We start from the raw sequence: 16,370 nt of genomic DNA, 5'->3' as shown, positions 1-16,370 counted from the left end.
GCTTGTTGGTCGGCACGGCTGCTCAGGCTCAAGATGTCTTCAACGGAGCTCGTGACGGTTTCATTGGGGCCCTGGGCTCGCATTTGAAGGATGTCCTCTGCCTTTTCCCGTCGGTGGTGAGTGGTGAACGTCCGCAGCAACTCGCTCCTGAAGGAAACTAAACCTTTAATGAAGCGAACTTGTGCCCCCCCCCCCCCACCCCCCCAAAAAAAAAAAAAAAATTGAAGAAGGCTAGCGTCGCAGGCGTTGATGCCGGCGAAACAGCAGGATCGAGCTCTGAGACAAGGCTGACTGCGGCTCGCCTCGCGGAGCCCCTTATGTACCTGCGTGGGCTTCTGGAACAATTAGCGCAGAAGGTTCGGCACGTAGAACATTCGGAACTCGATCAAGTAACAGGGTTTTTGAATTTATTAGAACGCGACATTTACAGAAACAACAAAAAGCTACATCCGCGGCCAGGCATGGAACCTCAGCCCCTTGTGTGGGAGCCAAGCACGATAACCATTCGGCCACAGGCGCGCTTCTTCGGAGACGCGCGTGGCAATATCATGATATCACGTGCGGTCAGTTTACCTGCTAAATTTAGGAAGCATAATGACGCCACGGGGTAGCGACGCGGTCACGTGACGTGACATATTGTTGCTAAGGCATTGCCAAACAGAGAAACCGGCGCCCTGACGTCACAGGACGTCGGTTTCTCTGCTAAATTTAGCGGGGAAACGCACGGACGGACGGACACGAATGGATCGACAAATTTCCGAGTTTAGGGGGATCTGTTACAAAAGAATTACAAGATTCAGAGCACTCGCGATCGTCGTTGGTGTCTATTGTGTCTCGTTCTTTGAGGTCTTCTCAAAGCAAAGATTGTTTCTCTTGTAGCCTGGCAGGAAACGTACCTTTCTCGGGTTCTGTTCTGTCTCAAATTTTTACTGCTTTTTTTTTCTGGCCCCAGTGAAACCTGGGATTTTCCTTATAAAGGGTTTCAGCTTGTTAGGTTAGTCGCAAAGAGCTTTCTTTGCAAAATCTTTTCGAGGTCTGCCCCAGCGGGCTTGATTGCAGAATATATTATAGTAAAATGTTACAAATAAAGAGACAGATTTTTTGCTTGAACTAGATGTTCCCGTTTATATTCCTTGTCATTCAATACGAATGCTGCAACACGTCTCACCGATCTCAGTGTTCAATATCGCTTTACCTGCGCCCCATTTCCTGGACCACGATGCTCTCAAACAAGAACAATAGTGAGTTTTGATTGTCCAGTTAATTGTTCAAGTAGAAATGCATCAATGATGACCACTATATGCACCAGTATGTATAGTGTATCATTCCAATTTTCGCACTCAAAAGTGTTCGCCTAAAATATAGTTGTTATAAAGTATATTTTGTGCTGCCCACTCACTCGTTTTTTCTTTAGTTCGTGTCGTAATGCGTCTCTAAATAACAAATATTTATCAAAGGGGTCTGGAGCATAACAAAAAAAACGTTACGTTTTGCATCCCAGCAATGATCATATCTGTTTGGAGCGAAAGCTTAAATCAACATTATATTTCTTAGCTTCTCTTACTATATATTAATATTTGAAGCTCCATGTACTCCTCAGGGAAAAAAATTGAAAGAAGGCTTCTTTAACCGCTTTGATTGCTCGAGAGAACTGCCTGGGAATTACTTTAGTAGCCTCTATATTTGGTAACTGAACATGACCCTAATACAATACGCACAGTACAGCCCTTATCTTGTATTTTGTTTCTAACACTACTGCATTTTACTTATTTACGTTTCATTTTACCAACTCTGTTGGATCAACATTTATACTTAACCTTTACATTACAATAGATATATACTTGTAAAGAATTAATACATAGTGCCGTAATAACGCATGAGACTGTGGGCTGCTTCAAAGTGTCATTTTAATTGGCAACCCATCACACCGCTGCGTACGGGTAATTTGCGCCTGAACTGGAAAGATAGTTTTTTTTTTTCTTTTCGGGCATGTCCATCACTCAGGCCCTGGCTAAACGACAAGACTGACCGGTTCTTCTTCTTCTTTTTATTTATTTTTTTGGAGGGGGGGGGGTTATGTTAGGAATTAAATTTTTATCAGGAGGCTTGTAGAAACGCCGTGATACATGATAGCCTAGAGCAACAATCGAGAGTGATAACAGGAAGGTTGGGCACCCCCTGGCGCGAGCATTGCATCGAAACTTGCATCGCGTTTCACGCTGGGGGAGTGTAGTTTTGGATCATAACCTAATCTTGTAGTCAAACACGCAGGTCTGCATCAAAGGCTGGAATACATTCAACCTTAGCCAACCGACTCGCGCCAACCAGCCAGACGATTACGCGTGCTTCGAGCGTCGGCGTGACATTCCCACGAAAAAAGAACATCACGAATTCACTTTTGAAGAAAGCTAGGCAACCCAAGATCAACAAAAAGGGAAGCCAAGACCACCACCCCCATTCCGAAAGGCGCGCGGCCGGAAAGAAAGCAAGTTGACGGAGGCCAAAAAACTCGTTATTAACTTAACCTGGACACGGATCAGAGAGACGCGGATACAACAGCTTCCGATGACTTCTGGAGCCGGCGTCCTTGGGATCACAATGGCGGCTGATAGGGGCTCCCGGAGCATTCCTTCGCCCTCTGTCATCAGACGAACTGATTCCCCGTCTTTTTCGCCGCGAGCCGCAAACTAGATCAGCAGTTGCGGGGCAGAGAAACGGCATTTGAAAAGAAACGGTGATCACGTGGCCTCCTCCGTACTTTAGACAGCTATAACCGTACGCGTGGAGGCGCTTTCCCTTCAAGGTATATAAGGGGCCAGGCTTGAGGGACAGGGCACCACAGCGGTGTTTCCCATCCCTGACTTCAGACCAGTGGACTACTACCATGAAGGTAGGTCGGCAACGCGGAGCTTGCGTGGTTCCTAACTTAAGTAACGGAGAAATTGCGACCTGGGCGCTTGTGGCCTACCCAGCGTCAGGGCTAGCATTCATGTGATTTCTTTTGTAAAACAATTATTCACATATATTAACATTTCAACTCTGAGCACAAGTGGCATAGTACAGTTTGACAATTGTTTCAATATTCTTGAAGTTGATTAAGAAATGGAGATAAAAATGTATTGCGCAGGCCACATAGAAGTCTGAAAAGTTTAGAAGTTTCTCAATAAGCAATTGTAGGTTCATTACAAATTTACAAGCAAGAATCGGTTCAATCAAGTGACAACCTATAATAAATTCTAATACGCTATATCTAAATACGTAACAAAATGTCCCAATAGTATTTTTCTTTACGCTGCCTTTTAAATATTTTAATTGATAAACCCCTCACAATGTACAACAATTTTTGTAGTCTGTTATCGTTTGGTTGTAAATTTTTAAAATCCTAACATATTTATAAAACATTCTTCAAGTAGTACAGTTAACTTGGGTGGAACAGCAGTAAAGTCAAACAGAAGATATAATAAATAACTCACACAACAGTGAATACGTTTAGACGAACAGCTACTCTTTTTAATCATTGAAACCGTGGTACTTCTTAAACGTCTCCCACATCCCGAATTTACAGTCTGACGAACAAAAATGTTAACCGGTCTCTTTCTGATTACAGGTTTTCATTCTCATCGCTCTTTTTGCCGCTGCCAACGCCGGTTTCCCGGGTGGTTATGGCGGGGGTGGAACCTCCACGAGCCACCGTTCTCAGGACGTAAGGATAATTTGTTCCACTTTTACGCCAACTTTCGAGTATCCTTCGTACATATTTAAAGTTAGCACGCATTCTGAATGAAGTCTGTACCACCAGGAGAAGAAACGTCTCAGAGTACAAGATGCAAACACATACACTATAAAACAAAATAATGTACTTTTACACCCGTTTTGTCCCATATAATACATCCCAAAGCTTCAGTTCGACGTACAGCGCACTGACGTCCAACAAACGGCCACAGCGTTTGCGAGGGGCTCGACAACGGTGCGATTTGACTTATTAAACAGCTGAAGTGCGCATCAAGGACTAGAAAAAGAAATATTGGGATTTTGCAGTACTGCCAACAGAACCCCGATTACTTTTTTATATCTAGTAAGACGTCCATTAGCTTTTTTAACAGGTTGTACCACTCGGCTATCAAGCCGCGCATGAAAGTTGGTATCGTCGACTCGACGTCAGAGCGCTGCCCGTCAAGCTGAAGTTTTGTGTGTATTATATGGGACAAGGGGTGCAAGAATATACCCTCGTTTTCTAAGAGAGTAGCTTTGCTTAGATATACGTTTTGAGCTCAATCGAAGCTGTCTGTCGAATTCCGCTTCTAGAAAATTTAGTGGAGGATGGCATAGTAACCCTGAAGCACGGGGTAAAAAAGATGGATAACACACAAAACTCCACTTTGCAGTTTTGTGTTTTGACCGCCTTATTTCCCCGCCTTCCAGGGTTACTACAGAGTTTTAGTAATCCGTATTTTGCGGAAAGGGGGCCCAGCGGATGCGTGCTCAATCCATGCTTAAAAGCGACTGCACGAGCTCCCGCTAGCAAAGCGAAGCTTAAGTTTACTAACTAGAAGTCCCTATTATATCAGTCTTAAACCAGATCACCTGAACTCTCGCTTTACTTTCAGTGGAGGTTGCTCAGCGAACTTGTAAAGCTAACTTTACATTTTTTCTAGAAATCCCGCTCCATTTCTTTCGTTCTTAGTGAAAAGGTGAATCATATATCTCACACTAATCCACACCCTTTCCTGGTTTGCACATGCGTAGATCAGCGGCAACTACCAGTTCGGCTACAACGAGCAACACGGCACGGGCGGCACCTCCCGATGGGAGTCCGGCGACGGAGCTGGCAACAAGAAGGGCTCCTACAGCCTTCGCGGCGCTGACGGCCGCACCCGAACCGTGAAGTACGTCGCTGACGGCGGCGGATTCCGCGCCTCCATCCACACCAACGAGCCCGGCACCGCTCCGTCGTCCCCGGCCTCAGCCGGCATCAATGCTCCAGTCCTCGTGGTTCCCGCCGGATACGGAGGCTACGGAGGCTATGGAGGAGGCTACGGTGGAGGCTACGGTGGGGGCTACGGTGGAGCCTACGGAGGAGGCTACGGTGGACCCTACGGCGGAGGCTACGGAGGTGCCTATGGTGCAGGTCTGGGTGCTGGTGCCACCAAGGCAGCCCACGTCTTCGGACCCGCCATTCCTGGAACGGGCTTCGGCGGCTACGGGGGCTACGGTTTTGGAGGTGGCTACGGCGGCCACATCAAGCATCTCTATTAAGTTAAGCTTTAGTAGTTGAACTCTCTGTTGACTCAATTGCGTTCTTCTGTCTCTTCTCTTCGTGTGCCTCGTGTAAAGTCCTCCCCTTCTTTTCGAATCGCTGCTCAAATAGGCGCTTTTTGTTACGTCGCTTAGTCCTGCGTGTTGTTGTCCTTTGTCGTTATCGTCTGAATAAACGTGCTGTTGGTCAATTGGTTGTTCCCTCGTTGGCGGTCTTTGCTTTGCATGCGGTAAACGAAGCTTAATTTTTTCTTTGGGTGAAGTGCCATTGCTGCAGTTCAGAGATGCTAGAGCCTTGTACATGGGATGACCTCAACGGTATCATTCTTTCCGCCATCCTCATCTTTGCTCTCTTTTAACTTGGTGCTTCTTTTTTATTGCCATGGAAGTTCCTGCTTCTACCAAAGATCTCTCATGTGGACATCCGTGAACAGGCATAGCAAGGTAAAGAACTATGTTCTGACTGCAGCGCGAGTTTGATGTGACATACGATGGATTAGGGGCTTCGATCTCCATTAAAGCTAGACGCTGCCCTATGATGTTTGTGATCGGAGAAAATTAAGTATGATTACCCACCAAAGCTTTCCTTGTGCGTTTTGTTGCTCTTCATTTCTTGTCTACTTTTCCTGCTAATAAAGTTTATATTGAAATGTCAAATTGAATTATTGTGTGCATATAGCCATATCTGACAAAAAAAAAAGCTTTTTCCACAGCTAAAAAAACATACAAACATGGACGTAAGTGATGTAATATGGGTAATCGGAAGTTTTGACCTACTCTAAAAATTACTTAAATCTAAGAGACTGAAGATAACGTGAACAACTACAGCACTATTATACTATGGATGCACAGAATGTTTTTTAGATGGTCCAGGTTTTTCTCAAAAAGGCGTAAAACCTACGCTATGTGGTCTGCGCATGTGAGTTTTACGGCCAGGGGGATATAAAATAAAGAGATAATCGTCACAATTAATCCGATTCTTTGCTGACATTTCTTAAGTAACTTCTTAATCAGTGACAATAAGCATACAGTAACAATTAGAAACTTTCTCAGCCTTATCGAAAACCACTAAACCAGTAAACTTTAGTACAATGTGAAGCATGTAAAGAATTAATAGGTGCTCGGAGTTACCTACCACCTGCTTTAGGAGTTGTATCTTCAGCGCATCCATGTGCTTCATTTTTTCCGCGTTTTCGTGTCCTCCATATTGGCTTCCCTGAACCCGCGTCCATCGACAGGACTTTTCAGAGTTCTAATTGGTTGACTCCGAACGTCGGCAGCGCGTTTCTTGTGCATCGATTTGTCCACTGGGAAAACTCTCCTATGCACAAAACACACATTGGCCACCGCACATCGTATGAGTATTTATAACTTCACGTCACCACCGACCTCACGCGGAACAGCCAGATTAAAGAAGTTGTTTTAAAGACTAACCGCACACTTGGCTATCTAAGACGCAACCTGAAATTCGCTTCACCTGAAATGAAAACAAAAATCTGCCCACACAGCCCAGCTAATATCTCAATTTGAATATGCATCGTCGATAGGCTCGCCATTTCACAATTATCTCATTAACGATGTAGAAAGCATTCTTTATATACTTCACAGAGACTATTATATACCAGCGTCAGGTCACTTCGCAATCGTGCAGGCATCCAAACCCTTTCCATACGTCGCAAGCTCTTCAGACCACCTCCTTCCTCATAATATATATCCTCACAACCCCTATATGAAAAAGGCCCTTCTGAACACGCCCGACCGGACCTTCTACAAGAGTTGACAATGTGTGTAAAATTAAATTCACTCGTGCTTCATCTTCGTTTTTCGCTAATTCCACACTATCGCTTGCAATTGCCGAATGAAATTTATTCCCAAATGAGGTGCTCACAAAAACTAACACCACTAAATTTCATATGATAACCAGTACATTTATGAACCATAGAAACTAGATTTATAATTGTATTAGAACTGTAAAATTTTAATCGTAACCCCCCCCCCCCTTTTTTTTTTGTTTGTTTAATACCCCGAAACGGGCTTTAAGGAAAATAAATAAGTAAATAAATAAACTCCCCTCGTTTGCACATAGCAGGCGTGGGCACTTCGCGTGTGCTGAAATCAGATTCCCGTGAGGCGAAGCTACTGCTTATGCGATCTGCCGACGGCATTGCCCCCGCAGTGACGCGAAGAAAATATTCCTGGCCGGGTAACAGAAGGTTCGTCGCGCCTTCTATTTTTTTGGAATCTCTAACTCTTCTTCATATCTAAATGCTTGCTACTTAATCGCACGTGTGATGTGTATTCTAACTGCTATATACTATACATTAAAAAAAATGGTAAGGTTTCTTGTTTGATACTGCCCTAATTTACCGAACTGTTTTTCTTTCAGTGACACTAGTGTCACTCGTGGCACAACATAATTACTAAGACGAAAAACGTTGCAGTTTTTACACTGGAGGCATCTAAACAGCGTACTACTATACTGAAGTATAGCAGTACGCTGTTGTGTTTCAGAGCGCGACCGCACTACCGCATAAAAGCAATTCATGCAAATTAAGCAGCTGGCTTACACAGGGACATTCATTTGTCTGCACTTTGTATTAGAGAATCATCTAAACTGTTTCACTTCGTTACAAAGTGTCAATCCTATGTTATATGTGCGGAGCACGTGTGTGTTTAAGACTAGTGCACCAGAAATAAGAACATGTAGGTCGTCCCTAGAAGGCAGCCTTCCAATATACGCATTCAATGAGACGAAGACGTGAAGTGTCTTCTAAACTAAACTACATTCCCGCTTGTCGGATACTACAGTTTCTATTGCTTAACATTGCAAGAATGAACGAAACTGCCAAAAACAATAATACCGCGAATCCGGTCAATCCACGAATCCGTGAATCCGTGAATCCGGTGGAGGGGAAAATTAACTGAGAAAGATTTGCTAACATAGGAAAGTACAGCGCTTCGGTGCGCGCCGATGAAGAACAGTTCAGGTACAGAATAAAAACAAAATGGCGCTTATAAGGAACCACGAATCAGACGCGCTCCAGCTTATATAATACGAAAAAAAGAAAACTCAGACCAAAAGCTTAGAAACAAACAGTTCCCAACGTCTCGGAGTCGACTTGACTCCTCCTTCAGGGGTTAATAAATATGAAATGGGACAGCCCGAGCCTCGACCTCTTCTTCCTCTTCTACCGAGTTGATGTTTTGTGAACGTGACGCAGGCCATCAACGTAAATAGATGGTAAGGCCCCGAGGGACCTGTTAATGTTCCCCGGTGTGTTCCGGATATGCCACGACTCCAAGAACAAAACATCAATTAATATCCCCATGGTTCCAATGCAGACGTTATCCCCAAGGTTTTACTGCACTTTACTGGGTACTTACAAAAAAAAAAAAAAGAAGAAAGAAAAAAAGGAATCTGCGGTGGCGCTTTTAAACAAGAATGACTGTAAATATAAATAGCCGGTGCAAGAACGAAGACAACACGAATGCTTTCAACGCTATTGAATTACCTTGAAAGGAATGTTAGGCTAAACGATTCGTTTGAACCACTTAAATTTCAGTTAAAAAGGCAGCGTTAGGATGAGCAGTTTTGATAATCAAACACTTAGCAAAAGGGATCTTCCAATTGTTGCTCTTTCCTCGTTAGGAATTCCAGCCTGTCATTCGAAGTGTACCGTACAATTCCATAGTACGACTCGATAAGAACTTAACTCATTGTAGACACTGTTCGGGCAATTTCATCTCGAAGTATATATTTCAGTATGATAACAAAAAAAGAAACAGGGTTAATTCACTTTCACTTTCGCTTTCACGGCGAAGTGCGCAACCTTCTCTACTGGTGCATTCACTTTCCGGCGACTGCTACGCTGTCCCATCACTGCCACTCGGACGTTTCGTGCTCCAGTGACACAAATGCAGCGCGCTCGAGTTCATCGAAGCGAAACGCACCATAATTCCTAACTCGCCTTCGAGTGTTGACAGCTTCTGTGTCAACGGGAAACAAATTGACTGGTCGCCAGTGCGGCTGGAAATTGTTGCTTCCCTCGCAAAAGTACCTCTCACATCGGTGGGTTGCCTGATGTTCTTGTGGTTAGAATTTTCCCCGTCGTCGCAAAATCAATCTTAAAATATTAGCCTAAAACATACCTTTCTGTTAACTAAAATAAACTTTTCGTTTTTCTTTATTATTTTTTTTTAATTTTTAAGGCATGGTCGCGGTAGAGCCGGCGTGTAAGATCTTAAACATAAAGACCAGCGGCTTTGTCCTTTTTTTTAAGAGCTTGAACTTTTTATGTTATTGTTTTATAAAGAAACATTATGAGTAGCCTACTCTAAATCGAAATATAACTTTTCGCCCCCTAAAATATGAAATTACAAATCTTTTTTTTTTTATTATTCTACTTGGATTTAAGGTTTTCCGAAATTATTCCTTTGTCTGAAACCTGGATTTCAGTTTTCCAGAAAAAATTTCACTTAGATTTCCAGTTTCATAATCCAGATATCAAAAAATTTATATTCGGTTTTGCCGGTAGGGTAGCCCAACGTCCATTTTATTCACTTATAGTTATATAGAAACCAATTCGCATCCGCTCAATATCAGGTGACTCCTTGCAATCTCCTGTTTTTTTTTTTTTTTTTTTTTTTATTTCTTTTTATTTTGCGTTTATTTGCCTGGAGTCTATTTCATAGGGGCTCGGGTTTCGTCGAGCTTTTTCACAAACTGTTTATTGAACCTTTTTTTAATAAAGAAATATAAAATTTTTCACGATTTCCGCATGCTGAATCATGTTATATATGCACAGTACTGACAATCTGTTCCGGGAACGAAATCATGTAACGCCTTTTCAAACTTAGCTCACGGCAAACAAGATACATGGGCACAACAGACTCTTTTCTGAAATACCATCAAGTGACGTTAGTGGTTTTCATCTTTTGGGCGCGAAATAAGTGATCGGAACCGCTCACTCAGACAAACGCCGACACAAGACTCGTTCTCGTTGCGCCGCCTGAGCCGAGCTCACGTAGGACGCTGACGCGACCCTCGTGTCCAAAACATTCTTAGAGTAAGACTGCTGAACAAAACGAAATGAACTAGCGAAGCACGTGGCAAAGTAACTGTTCATGCTCCGCTTGTTTGGCATATATTATTAATCCAGCCTCTACAACTAGCACAGACAGGTAGTCTTCAATAGAGGAAGGAATATAGCCACGCATTTAATTACTGTAGGCATAATTATAGCGTAAATGCGTATATCTCAGAGGCCACGCACTCCGCTGGTCCATTTTATTTTGTTGAGAACTGTACGTAAGCAAGCAATGGCGGACTTGGATAATTCGTCAGACCCTACAAGCTGTCGCGCGTTTTTTTTTTTTTTTTTTAACAGGATCCTTGCACCCACTTTCTTGTTCTTGTCCGATGTTTAAACGCTTTGAAGAGGAGTCGTTCACTCTTCTCGTCATACACATAGTTCTGTCGCTTGTGATTTGTAGCGGTCTCCATCGGAGAAACTCGAGAGGCCGTGCCCCAATAAAACGAGTTGCTTCTCACGAGCTCCGCGTTGTGCAACACGTGATGCGACGCGTGCTTGGAGCGCATTGATCACGCGATGGGGCTGCCGATTCACGACGGCATACTACACGCCCCTCTGACCAGGCTCCTCGGCGATTTCCGACGGAACAAAGGGTGATTTATAACCTGGGAGGCTCCCCTCGATGAGCTTCCAAGGTTCGGGGGATGTTTTAAAGGTGTTAAACGTTTCTCGACCACTCAACTCGGAAATATTTGCGAATGAAACTCGTGGAATGCGGGAGGCTCATGAAGAGGGTGCGTTGTTTGGTACGTTAAGAGCTCCAGCTATCGGGTCCTTCGTCAATCTGTGGTGCAGTTTAGCGATTTTCTATGCGTTTTTCTTCGATTCACTTTAAGGCAGAACGCAGTCCAGGCTGCAAGCCGAGAGGCCAATTAAAGAGTGTCAAAAGTGCAACGCTAAGTCCTTTGCTATTATGTTTGCGCGTGCTTTAATCGGCCAAACCAATCAAGTGCAGTGAACGCGTCGTGACCATGCAAGTTTAATATATGTATCATAACGAACGAGGTTAATGACGTTAGTATAATTGGGTGGATATAAAGAGCGATAAAAATAAGTGATTCTAAATGTGTTTGAAAGGTTCTCCTACTGTTGGTCTTTTTCTTCGACTTAAAATTTCTGATGTTTTTCGCACATCAGTCTCAAATGTTATACTATATTTAATGATTACCAGCTCACCTGCGCACTCACTCTTATTTCGTTATTAGTAAGTAAGTAAGAAATAAGAGAGCAGCCTTCGACTGTTCTCTTACTTATGGTGAAAGATAGCAGAGGTGATGATGTGCAACACATTTAGAGAAGACTCAACAGCCCTCCAGCGGAAATAGGGAGTATTAGCACATAGTTTGCACATCAACGATACCGAAATGGGCTCATGAAGCCACCATGGGGCATGAGTGAAGCACCCACATAAATTCATAACATGGAACCCAAAAATGATCTGTTAAAACAGCCTAAGTTTTGATCTAACTTTTCGTTTTGGCTTCCTAGCATTTGATGGTATGTACTCGACTAAAAGTTATTAATTATGTCTAATTGTGTTTTAAGGAACAGTCGCTATGTTAAGAGGCGAAAGTTTCTCTGTAGTTATAAGTTTCTTGGTTACATTTTTTACACGAACTGTAATAGTGGCTTCAGAATATGTTACGTCTTTGAAACACACTCCTTTTTTCTCAATGCACGTCTGACAATCTGATTTATATCTACGTTACATACATGTTGAGCCTCTCGTAGAGCTCTAGTTTCGTGGCAAACATTGTATAGGGTGCTTCCACGAGATCACAATGTCAACGCTGCTTCCGCCCTGAGTCTAAGATAGCAAGGTGGGGAAACGACCACTAAAACCGACCGTAGCAGTGGGACTGGATTGTGTCCTCTTGGCGGCTTCCGCTCGCCTTACGATAGATGGCGCGGCGACATAGGAAGGCGATGAACTCGAATTTATATATAACTCTGCGAATGAACGCACCGTGTCAGGGATATTCTTTATTACTAAAGTAGAAATTACTATATCCTGGCGCAATAAAATTACCACACGATTATTTATCGACATTTTTCTTAACTTTGATGCATTTTCCGAACTGCGTGAGCATGTGGCATTGTGAAGTCGTCTGCAAACCGTGGGACGTGCTCCTTAATTGCTTTTTGTTTTGCTCGTTTTGCTTCCGAACCCGCTTGGAGCAGACGAATAAGGCGGTAGCAGACGAAATTGACATATCTCTCCGTGTTCTGGCGCCTGGATGGGCAAGATTCTTCATGTATGGACCGCTACTGTTGTGTTCCGAATTTTCGGTCAAGTTACGGCCCGAAAAAAAAAATCGGTGACATTTAACGAGGGGGATGTTGACTTCGGTTGACTCTGTCCTGCTGGGCTTGGTGTGATCGTAGTGTAGTGGTGACGGCATACCGCTGGCTTCAAATCACGTCGAACTCAGTCTTCCCTGGCTTGCATGTAAAGAAGAAAAACTTATAAGCTAGATCGCCGAACATATGAACACAACTGCAAGTGGAGTGGAGTCACTACCGTCGACGCAGTCACGGCACGCTTTAGCTGACTTCTCAGGTCGCCTCCATTTTGGTGCGCTGCGCGCCTTCTTGTTTACCTTAACGTAGAATGCAAAACTACGAGCGAAACAGAAAACGCACATTAATTGTATTCTCAGTTTGCTCAGTTAAACTTGCGTGGTTCATGCACAAATTACGAAAGAAATTTCCAGTAGGCTGCGTTGCCTGCAAAAGTAGTGAGGATGTTTTGTTTTTCGTTTCTTCATTGTGTGGCGCCATACATGTGGACGTGCCATGAACCTTTTCTAAAGCGGGGTCACAACCAGGTCGTCCATTCGGCTCTCGTTTCCTCACCTGCATATTTTACATTGCTTTCTCCTCAAAGTTTCCGCCTGAATCGTATTACGCCCTGTAGGTGACATGCCGCCTGCTTTCGTCCTATGTCCGGTATCTCGTTCTATGCGGGGAGGCATTCTTTTTCAGATAGTCATGTTCTTTTGGGTCGTGATCGACTACTGTCAGTTGGAATAGGGGGGAATGTAAAGGAGCATCAGCTAGTACTCAATATTTATACGCCAGCTCTTTATTCAAACTACAGACGTGGCGGTGCTCGAGAAGTCAGCGCCCCGGTGACCAAAATGGCCCCGGCATATGCCGTCGGGCAACTTCAGGGAAAGAAAAAGAAAACACGGAGTAATTTCGAGTTTGAGCGTTCCAAATGCGTCCTCGATTGTACTTCACGAGTTCTGTCGTCGGCTGAGCCGTCTGTCTCTTTCTGTGTTTTACTAACACCGAACACGACGATACCAAGGAATCGCGGGCGTCACCGGCAGCTTCGCAGTCGGCTTATTGACGTTGCATTTTGTAGTCTTTAAACACGCTTCACCTGAAACTACTACGTGCGTGTCGCCGGCAGTTCACACGCACGTGTCACCTGCCGGTGATACTCGTCACGTGCTTATGAAGCTGTCGGGGATGGCGTACTGACTTTGGATGTCGGAAGTTTTGGACACGATATCTTGGTGACGTAACAGAAAGTGGCCTCAGGTGCAAGGACGGCATATTTGTTTTTATTAGTCCCGTTTTTTTGACATCTCGTTTTTTACTTTAACATTTACACAGGCTGCCTGAAATAACGAAGACAGACGAAATTTTTAACATAATAATACATTTCAGAAACATCTGCTTGAATAAATAAAAGCAAGCACGAAGTTTCTTTAATTTATAACATTATATATTTTTTAATTTACTCAATACACACAAAGTGAGCACTCTTCCAAATGATTCGATAATTGTAAAGGAAACCCATTAGACAAATATAATGAAATACAAAATCCCTTTTACTTTTGAAAGATGTTAAGAATAATTGTTCCGCTAAATATTTTAAATATAATACACTAAGGTTTTTAAATATTTATGGAAACAAATGATTCCTAGACCAGTTGATGACATCGTTTTCGGGAAGATTTCTTGTATAGAGTGATATTCTGTACACAGTTATCGTTTATATCTGAGTAATCATTTCATAGTAAATCATGTTTTAATCCGTTTTCAAAAGCAGTCTGCAGAGTGTATTGCATAATTTGTATTAATTAGCTGCACTCCTTAAACATTTATTCTTGTCCAATGAAAGAGACAGCTAACAGTATAAACCGTTTAAGTTAAGACATTACAAATTATTCATTTGTCCTAGTTCAGTGAAGATCTCAAGGTTCCTTGTATGCCTCATTATTATTTTTAATTTATATCCATAATTGTCTACGTGTCATTTTTTCTTTCATTTAATTTTCTTCCTGAGTGGTCTACAGGAAATTAATGGTAAATCAGAAGCAGTATTTTAGGATATTTGCACCCTGCTTGAATTTCTATGTTCTATTTATAACCTAAAATAAACCGCTTCTTATCATATCGGTTTGCATATCAATAAGACGAGAATATTTGAAATTTTGAAGGCGCAAGAATGAAATCCTGCGTTTCGTTGACCCTTTCACGATTTGACTAAAAATCACCGATGATGCTGGATCTGATGTATACAAACCTTACTTCAACCTTTACTCTGCGGGAGAGACAATCAGCGCTATGGCGTGCTATTTCAAGTTCTCATAATGTCAGGGGCTAAACTGATGTGTTTTCCGAAATAAGTAAAATGCGATAAAGAAATTATATTTTTTATGTGCGCATTTATATTTTTAGTCTCAAAAACTCATAAAAAGACAAGTATAGGAGGCTATAATCAGCAAAATCAAAGCGGAACAGCAGATGATGTAATGGCATGACCAGCTAGCGTTATCCAACGTGAACAGTTATTTCGTATTTTCTGGGGGAACGGCAGCGTTCAAATATATTACTGCGCTTTATCAATATCAAAATGTCAAGGAGCAGTACATTCAGAATTTAAGTTTAGTTGAATAATCTTTCGTATCATTTTTTTTTATTGCAAATGTTGACTCATACAAGACAACATTCGGGAAATTTATATGTCAAAACAAAGTAATACGCACCTCAATTTATCTTGTCCTGACAACAATCGAATGTTACGAGGTGGATACTTTTGGCAGGTATTTTCACCCACCGCATAATATCTAAGGCAGAGAACATTGAAAGTGAATTGACACGTGCACGCTCTAAGTACTAACCTATATTGACGACAGTTGTACAAAGATGCCGGCGGCTTGCCAAAGTGGAAAATGTTTTTGCTTGATCGACAATATTTTATTAAAATCTTTGATGAAGACAACCAGTGAATGCATCTTATAGGAGCTGATTTATTGGCAGATGGACGCTAATCCAAGGCTCTTGTATTTAGTGTAGTCGAGGTATAACATTCACAAGTACCGTTTCAAATTATCGTGACTCAGAGCACAACGTAAAGTGAAAGCAAGTAAAGAAACTTAGGTGTCTTCGGACCTTATTAAAGTACCAGTTCCTTGAAGCGTAATAGCGCAGCTAGTTTCGAGCCAGAACTCAGAACATGCCAGAAGAGACGGCGAAAGACAATTGCCGCATGCTTCGGAGACCAATAAAGCAACGGTGGAAGTCGAGCCCGCAGATAAGCATCATCTTTTGTTACAGACTGGAAGCGTTCCAGGCAAACACATCTTTCCGACCGAACTACCTCGTGCGGGAACATTACGTCGGCGGTTAGCCCCCTCCGTAAAATTAGAACGTTACCCAAGCCCGTCTCCGCAGCCGATCCCAGCTTCACCCTTTCATCACATAAAAGGTTCCATCCACTTTCTCCGAGCCAAGTAGAACGCCACTCCGGTTCGCTCGATCGCTCGTTAACATCCGCTCTCTTCACGCTGCCCCGCGCTTGCTTTCGGGCAACTGCTTTTGCATTTTGAATCTCCATATCATCAGTCGTTGAGCGCACGCTGCCTCGCTCGCGGTTATAGATGGGCGCGTGAAATAAAGGCTGCGAGGGTGGATGCCGGACAGTGAACAATCGCGTTCCGTCGCGTCCTCCCAGGGATGCCCTTCGAGTCCCGGGAAGTGGTCCGCTCCGAGGCGGCCTTGGAC

At 43.1% G+C, this 16,370-nt stretch overlaps 1 protein-coding gene across 1 annotated transcript; it reads left to right on the top strand.

Moving 5' to 3' along the window:
- The first annotated feature begins 2,884 nt into the window (after positions 1–2,884).
- On the top strand, positions 2,885–5,744 carry LOC115325709 (cuticle protein 14-like). The gene is made up of 3 exons (XM_040500896.2): positions 2,885–2,890; positions 3,608–3,703; positions 4,747–5,744. The coding sequence occupies exons 1-3, from the start codon at positions 2,885–2,887 to the stop codon at positions 5,254–5,256; spliced, it is 612 nt and encodes a 203-aa protein (XP_040356830.1). The 3' UTR covers positions 5,257–5,744.
- Positions 5,745–16,370: the final 10,626 nt, after the last annotated feature.

The sequence above is a fragment of the Ixodes scapularis genome, unplaced genomic scaffold, assembly GCF_016920785.2.
Source record: "Ixodes scapularis isolate PalLabHiFi unplaced genomic scaffold, ASM1692078v2 PGA_scaffold2__306_contigs__length_199485367, whole genome shotgun sequence".
In the NCBI taxonomy this organism is placed as follows: domain Eukaryota; kingdom Metazoa; phylum Arthropoda; class Arachnida; order Ixodida; family Ixodidae; genus Ixodes; species Ixodes scapularis.
This window is presented reverse-complemented; position numbering and strand designations above follow the sequence as displayed.